The sequence below is a fragment of the Equus quagga genome, chromosome 18 (assembly GCF_021613505.1).
Source record: "Equus quagga isolate Etosha38 chromosome 18, UCLA_HA_Equagga_1.0, whole genome shotgun sequence".
In the NCBI taxonomy this organism is placed as follows: domain Eukaryota; kingdom Metazoa; phylum Chordata; class Mammalia; order Perissodactyla; family Equidae; genus Equus; species Equus quagga.
In genome coordinates, this window is record NC_060284.1 from 6,556,119 (window position 1) to 6,563,974 (window position 7,856).

Sequence of the window (7,856 nt, forward strand, 5' to 3'; positions counted from 1 at the left end):
GAATTCGCTGTCGGACGTGTTTATTTTTCCAAGCTCTGGACCTGTGGGCCTAGGTTTACAGATGTAGCTTATAGATGTACTATTCAAATTCATTTATATGCAAGCATACCTCTCAGTGGATTTTGTCACATTTCTGATAATCTTGAATTTTGTGAAGTTACTCAGACATCTGACAACACATATTACTTTAAATACAAGCTAATGTTTTTCAACACTTGATTGTTGATCCTGGCTCATGTATATAATCAAATTTAAATTAGAAAATAGTTCCAATAGCCACTCTTAATATAGATCGGCAGTGCCTAATAGGAATATAGTGAAAGCCACAAAGGTGAGCCTCAAACATAACCTAAAATTTTCTGGTAGTGCATTTAAAAAAATAAAAAGAAACGCCAAATTAATTTAAACAACATATTTCATTTAACCCCCTATATCTAAAATATTATCATTTCAACCTTTAGTAAACATAAAAAACTACAAGATATTCTACATTCGTTCTTTTCACAGTAAATCGAGTATGTTGCACACTTGCAAGACACTGCACTGTGGGCTGGCCCCACTTCAGTGCACATGTCACCTGTGGGCAGAAGCCACTATGTTGGATAGTGCAAAAACAGGAGCTAGGGGTTCCTGCTCAAAGAGTGGTGGGAATGACTTATCTCCTCCCTGCTCCCATGCAAGCAGTAATGATGTAGAGTTTCTCTCTCATTTAGGATTTTTCGGGGAAGAGACCGAAGAGATCATCTTGTCTCAAACTTTAGTATTATGGTCCAGGGAGCTGAGCCCCGTGGAGGTGGCGGGGTTGGGGGGAGGACTAGAGCGCCGAGGCCTCTGCTTGGCACCACCTCACTCAGCCTCATTGCTGACAGGTGCAGAGAGGGGCTCAGCTCCCTGCCATGCACCTGCTGTCCTGACCCTGGACGGGGCCTGAGAGCGTCAGCTCCCTGCTCAGCCCACCGACATCACCCTGCCAGCGGGGAAGGGCTGGGGGGAAGCTGCCTGCTCTGGACTGGATCAGCTCCCTGCTCTGCCGGTGGTCCAGCGCCAGGAGGGGACATCACCACCATCTGCTTCCACGGGGCAGAGTACAGTGGGGTAGAAGACCGGCTCCCTTTGTGGGGAGGAAGAAGAGCAGGGGTTTTGCTGTGGCTGTTTGTCTGGAGTAGGGTGTGTATTGCCCGAAAGGTTTTCTGTTATGAAACCACCCTCTTCTGGTCCCTTGGCTGGAGGGAAGGTACTTTTTTTGGTCTGTGCCTGTGGGCAGTTCTAACCTGGAGTCTTCAGCACTGTCCTGTCCAAGATGGATGGGGGACAATGAGGAGGCTCAGGGAAATCGCCATCATGTCATCCTCACACCTCCAGGCTCCAGGCAGCCCGCTACTTTCCACCTTGAAGGATGTCCTCTGCTCCTTTCTTGTGTCATGTCCAGGGTTACTTTAGTTGTAAGAAGGAGGACCTGGGAGGAATGGGCTACTCTATCTTGGCTGGAACCACACATTTCCTAACTGCTAAATCTGAGCAACACTTTCAAATCCTTATCTTATTCTGTTTTTAAACAAGTTTTGCTCTGCTAGAGTACATGCTTTTCCTTGAAGCTCATTTCTCCCTCAGCGTTTACTACTGCACTTTATGAGTTTCCTCCTATCTCTTGGTCACTTCTAAGTGCCCTTCACAATTTCCTCTGGGCAAGTAGCTTTCCAACTGCTGTGTTCCTCAGAATTCTGTCCTGAATCCTTTTACACTGCTCTGATTGTCTCCCTCCACAGCCTCACCACTGGCTACGCTTGGCCCTCCTCCGTATCCCAGAATGTGGAACCCACAGATACCAGGAGGGCTGACTAAGGGATTTGAGCATCCACAAATCTTGTCATCTGCCGGGTGTCCTGGACCCAATCCCCCGCTGACACCAAAGGACGACTGTGTATGCTGAAAACTACAGATCATTGTCTCCAGCCCTTAATCCCAGACTAGCTCCTATTGGAAACCTCCACCTGGCTGTCCCAGCAACTGTTATCCAAAATGTAACTCATGGTCCTCACGTCCATGTGAAAATAGATGTTCTCCCAAATTGGCTTTTCTTCCTGGATTTCTGAACTTGGTTAATGACCTTATAACCTACCCAGGGATCCCACTCAGAGATGTGGCATTCATGTTAGTTTCTTCCTCTCCTCCAAACTCCCACACGTCACCAACTCTAGCCATTCTCCCTACAGGTAGATCTCAAGTCCATCCATGCATCTCCATTCCCTCTGGCAAAGCCTAGAGCGTTTACTCAAAATCTCATTCCTGGACTATTCTAATAGTTTGTAAATTTGTTTACCTGCCTCTTTCCAGTGCCTCTTCCACAGAGGCTCTAGAGTGATTTTTTAAAAATGCAAATATAATCAAGTCTGCTTACTGTCTTTACTAATCCCCCAGTACCTCTGAAGAATGAATTCTAAACTCTCATTTTTCAGGCTCATCTTCCACCATTTCCTCCATCCGTTTCTGGAAACCTGCTGTGACCTCTGAGCCCACACTCTGTGTGCAGACCTTTGTTCACACTGCTGTGTCTGCCTGCACGGTCTTCCTCTCTTTCCCTCACTCACACCCACTCCACCTAAACCCACTCCTGCTAGGCCGAAGGCATTCCAGCCATGCGATCTCTTCGGGGAAGAGTTTTCCAGTTCCTGGTGTAAAGTGCTTCTCTCCTGTTTCTGCACAACCTCACGCAAGTTGTCATTGTTGATTTGCTTCCTGGCCTCCCATCTGGATTCCAAGGGGGCTCTGAAGGAGCTTCCTTTTCCACATCTGTAAAATGTGGGAAAAAAATACAAATAGAGAACAGAGAAGTCATCTCGTTCAGCTTTTGACTAGTCATCTTGAGAAGGAAGCACACCATGGTGGTTAAGAGCACCGACTCTGGAACAGGACACCTAGCTTCAAATATTGGCTCTGCCACTTATTGATTTTCTGACCTTTATCAGTGTTCCCATCAGCAAAATGGGCACAACAGTATCCACTTCACTGGGTAGTTGTGAGGATTAAATAACATAATGTAGAATGCTGGCCTGTAGAAAGAGTCTATAAATGTTTGCTCTACTGTGATATAGAAACTTTGGCATGTAGACAGACTATATAAATATTTGCTATATTCTGAAAGTATTTTTTACTAAGCATTACTTGCAACATTAAGAAAATGTCCTCCCCTTTCTAAAGGGTAGTATTGGCCACTTAGTAACTCCTTTGCTCAGCTACAAGGAACCACAGTGAATGCAATACATTTTCCAAGGAGAATTCTCCTGGAAAATAGCCAAATGGAGTATTCTCTTTTAGAAATAGAATTACTTCATTCGGGACTTTAGCAAAGAACTATTTTTTTAAAAAAAGAATAAATAAAAAGCAATATGGGAGAACGCTTAGGTAGTTTCCAGTGGTTGAGAATAATTCTTTGAAAGTGAATAGGGAAAACCTTAAATAACTGACTATTTAAAAGGAATAGATTTTCTAAGCTCAGAACTCTGACTGTACTTCTATGAAATAGATGTTTATGATTCCTTCTCAGCAGTCTGCTTCTTCCCTGGGAATCAAGCTATAAGAAATCATTTTAAAATCCCATATGAATTGTTTAACAAATATTTGTTCAATTATAAATATTTTATGAAAAAAATCACCAGATTAAAAGCCTGCCCCCTCCTCCCCAATTAAATACTCAAAAGGACATGTATAGAGATGTATTCCCTCACTCAAAAAATTATGTTCAAATATAAAATCAATCTTTTTTAAAACTCCCTTAAGAAGGAACTTCTCAAGTTTCCAATCCCACCCGTTTCTCCCCTTCTTTCCGTTGCCCTCCCCACTCCCTACAGCCAGTCTTCATGAGGGGAGGCTTTCGAGGCAGCCAGAGGCTGAGTTTGCTTTTCCCCAGCTGTCTCCAAGACAGCAACAGGGCGAGCATCCTCTTCCAAGACGCCTGGAGTTCTCGTGGACGTCAGTCCAGGAAAGGTTCTGCATTGCAGGGACCCCTTACCTCCCCGCTCCCAGGCTAATTCCACGAAGCCAGGCGCTTCTGTGTGTGAATTCTCATTAGAAACCTTAACCTGACGTGATTGAAATTGTAATGTAATGGGCAATTTTTTCAATTGTCCAGTGAAAAAGAAATTATTACAGCTGATTTCATGCAGGAAAAGCTTTATTAAAGTCACAGAACTGTTACACTTTTTAAAGACGGCTACATGGAATACCCAAACATTTTTAAACGGCTTAGGAAACAAGCGGCACATCTTTATTAAGCAAGTTCCACCGTCACAATTTTCTCTGCCCTCACCCTCAGCGCTCAGCTATAGAATATTCATTTATTTATCTCATTTAGAATATCCGTCTCACAGTCATCTCTCAAAGCTTTCGTTGCAAAAACACGTTTCTTAACAGTAAATACGCACTGGAAAGATAGGATTAGACATTTAGAGGACTTGAAATGTTTAAACAATACATGATAACAGGATTACGAGAAGGGGTGGGGCATCTTTCAGTTCATCTTTTCAGTCCATCTTTTTCAAACATTAATCTCTCAAGTCGGTCCGAGTATTATTCTTAAATTCATCCGGCTCCTTCTTTTCCTCCTCCTCCAACGGCAATGCTTTAACAATCTGAATTCTGCTGCCTGGGAAAAAGAAAAGTTAACGTACAAGGGACATTTATTGACATCTAATTGTTACAACTCAAACCACGGCACGGCACAAGAGTCAGTCACAGGCAGGTGAAAGGTTACACTGGGGTTGGCGCATGCGCTGTGTGCGCTGTAGCAGACGGTCGGGCTACGGCCTCGGGGCTCACATGACGTTGCACTTCCCAAGCAGCTTCTCAGCGCTCTTGGGCAGGTGGGATCTCCTGTGGGGAAGCTGGAAGCAGGCGGCGGGCTTCTTCTCGTGGCTCAGCAGCATGAGAAACAGCTCCTGCACGTTGACGCCCGTCTTGGCGGAGGTCTCCATGAAGGCGCAATTCCACTCCAACGCGCGGGCAGCGCCATCCTTCGCGGTCACCTCGCGGCGGCTCTCGTCGCATTTGTTGCCCACCAGCACGATAGGGTACTTGTGGAAGCTGCTGCCTTTGATCTCGCGGATCAGCTCGTAGAACGGCTTCAGCTCCTCCAGGGTTTGCTTCTTGGTGACCGAGTAGACCAGGATGAAGGCGTCGCCCCTGGCAATGGCGAGGCGCTGCAGGCCGGGATAGCGGTGGCCACCAGTGGTGTCAGTGATGTGCAGGACGCCCATGCTGTGGTTGCAGCCCAACACCTGGCGGTAGGTATCTTCGATGGTTGGCAGATAGATATCCCGAAAGTTGCCGCGCACCCACCTCTGCACCAGCGCGCTCTTGCCCACGCCGGCGGGGCCGAGGACCACCACGCGGTCACCTTTGCCCCTCAGCTGCGGCACGAAGGCGCGGATGACAAGCAGGGTGGGCAGAGGCCGCAGCCGCCGCATCAGCCGCTCCTTAAAGACGAAGCAGGAGTTGCCCATGGTCGGGAATTGGCGGGGAGACGCGCGCACAACGTCTCCGGCACTGAGCCAGCAGTGAGGGAAGCCTGGGGAGGAAGAAGGGGAGAGTGAGATGGGAGCTCTAACCTGGAACGTTCTCCGAGGTCTGCCCTGCCAGTTGCTCCCCGGGGACGCTGGGGAGGGTGCTAACTCGCTCCCCAACTGCATCCCCGGTCTGAGGCAGAGCCAGGCTCACTGCCCAGCCCAGGCACCCACGGCAGGCTGCGCGCGCGGGGAGGAGGGGAGTCCGCTCAGCACCTCTTCCAACGACACCTTGACCGTGCCCTTCCCGAGGGCGTCACACCCATTTTCTTTCACCCCATAAGACTCCACTCCCTAGCTACAAAATGAGAGGCTGTAATAATGGACAGTTTGCCAATCCTTAGAACATACACATCTGAGCGATGTTCCAAAACCTCTCCCCCCAATAAGCCCTTGTTACTTTCTCTCCTTCGGTATTAAAAATTATCGCCATCTCCGACACGATCCGTTACCGCGGGCGAGGGTTGGACGCCGCGGAGACCGCGATCCAGGTGCGATCACCGGGACAGCAAGGGCGCCCAGGGAGCAGCAGGGCCAGGGTGCTGGGCTCATGGCGCCAATAGAGACCTCCCATTACCTGCAGCGACTGTCCCGGGATGTCTGGGACATCACCCCTGCCGGTTCCCACCCGCAGCAGCGCATGCTGGTTCGCCCTCCACACCTCGCATTCCAGTGCCCGAAAAAGGCGGAACACAGTCTTACCTCCCTCCAAGGCGGGCAGCCGGTGTGCTGGTGGCCAATCCGCTCCTCCGATCGTGCAGTCGGAGCAGCCGCCGGAGCGCAGCCGGGCACAACCAGCGCGCTCAGAGGCTCGGGGAGAAATGCTCCAGCTGCTGGGCTCGCTCGGACTGCAGTGCCAGAGCGGGGGCGTGGGCTAGGACACTCCGCTTGCGCAGTACGCAGAGTTGGGGACCCGGCTGCGCGGGGCTGGCGAGCCCAGATGCGCCGCCCACTGTCAGTCCAGCGTCCTGCACACCAGAGGGGCTGAACCCACAGCCCGGGGTGCGGGGAGGGCCTGCGATCACAGGCACTGGTCCGTTCAGGAGGGGATGCCTACAGGATTTGCGCTTTAGTTCTGTGCAGGCCGTCTCGCAGCTACTTCAGCCCTCGCCACTTCTATGCCCTTTGCCGCCGGTGGCTTAGCCCTTCCCAAGGCTCAGCTCAGCGCCTTCACTTCGTTGCACAAGGACCAGTTAGGATCCTCGCCACCACTGGCGCCGGGCCCTGCATGGTATCTCATCCACTTTGCTCGGGAAACATTTGTCTTGCACAAAACCCAATTTTTGTCCATTCAGGGAAAAGTCCAACTAATCCTTCCGTTATAAGAAACTTCAGAACCTGCCTCCAGGTGGGATTTCCTGGGGCTTAGGTTCTATGTCCACAGGAAAATACAAATTAAAAGCACAATGAGATAGTGGCACACCTGTATCAAAATAGCTACAATAAAAAATGGTGATAACACTAAAAGCTGATGAGGACGTAGGGCAACTGGCTCACCCACACACTGCTGGTGGGTGTACAAAATGGTACAGCCACTCTGGAAGGCAGTTTGGCAGTGTGTTATAAAACGAAACATACAACCCAGCAATCACACTCCTAAGTATTTATCCCAGAGAAATGAGAACTTACATTCACACAAAACGCACATGACTTTATGTGTGAATTTTGTACACAAATATTTACAGCAGCTTAATTCATAGTAGCCAAACGCTGAAAACAACCAGCTGTCCTTTAGCGGTGCCTGGTTAAACTAGGGCACATCTACATCATGGAACACCACTCAAAGAAAAAGAACTGTCGATACACGCAACCACGTAGATAAATCTCAGGAAAATTACGGTGAGTGCAAAAAGCCAATCACAAAAGATCATATGCCATATGATTCCATTTATGTAACATTCTTGAAATAAAATTATAGAAATGGTATTAGTCGGAGGGGTTGGGGATGAGGAAGGGGCATGAAGGAAGGTGGGTGTGGTTGTAAAGGGCAGCATGAGAGGTTTCATGGTGATGAAGCTGTTCTGTATCTTGACTGTGGTTGTCAATTTACTGTTTACACATATGCTGAAATTCCATAGAATTAAATACACATGCAAATGAGTACAAGTAAAGCTGCGGAAATCTAATAAGAGCAGGGGGTTGTATCAGTGTTATGACCCTGCTTGTGAATCTGACTACAGCTTGGCAAGATATTACTATCGAGGGAAACTGAGTAAAAGTTACTTGGGATCTCTCTGTAGTATTTCTTACAATTTCACTTGAATCTTCAATGATCTCGAAGTAAAAACATTAATTTCA

At 48.3% G+C, this 7,856-nt stretch overlaps 1 protein-coding gene across 1 annotated transcript; it reads right to left on the reverse strand.

Moving 5' to 3' along the window:
• Positions 1 to 4,189: 4,189 nt before the first annotated feature.
• DIRAS3 (DIRAS family GTPase 3) lies at positions 4,190 to 6,331 on the reverse strand. The gene is made up of 2 exons (XM_046645737.1): positions 6,261 to 6,331; positions 4,190 to 5,563 (listed from the first exon to the last, which is right to left on the reverse strand). The coding sequence occupies exon 2, from the start codon at positions 5,496 to 5,498 to the stop codon at positions 4,812 to 4,814; it is 687 nt and encodes a 228-aa protein (XP_046501693.1). The 5' UTR covers positions 5,499 to 5,563; positions 6,261 to 6,331; the 3' UTR covers positions 4,190 to 4,811.
• Between the last annotated feature and the right edge of the window lie 1,525 nt (positions 6,332 to 7,856).

Excerpts from the sequence above, each read along its gene's own strand:
- DIRAS3 (XM_046645737.1), bottom strand. The coding sequence starts at position 5,498 with ATGGGCAACTCCTGCTTCGTCTTTAAGGAGCGGCTGATGCGGCGGCTG.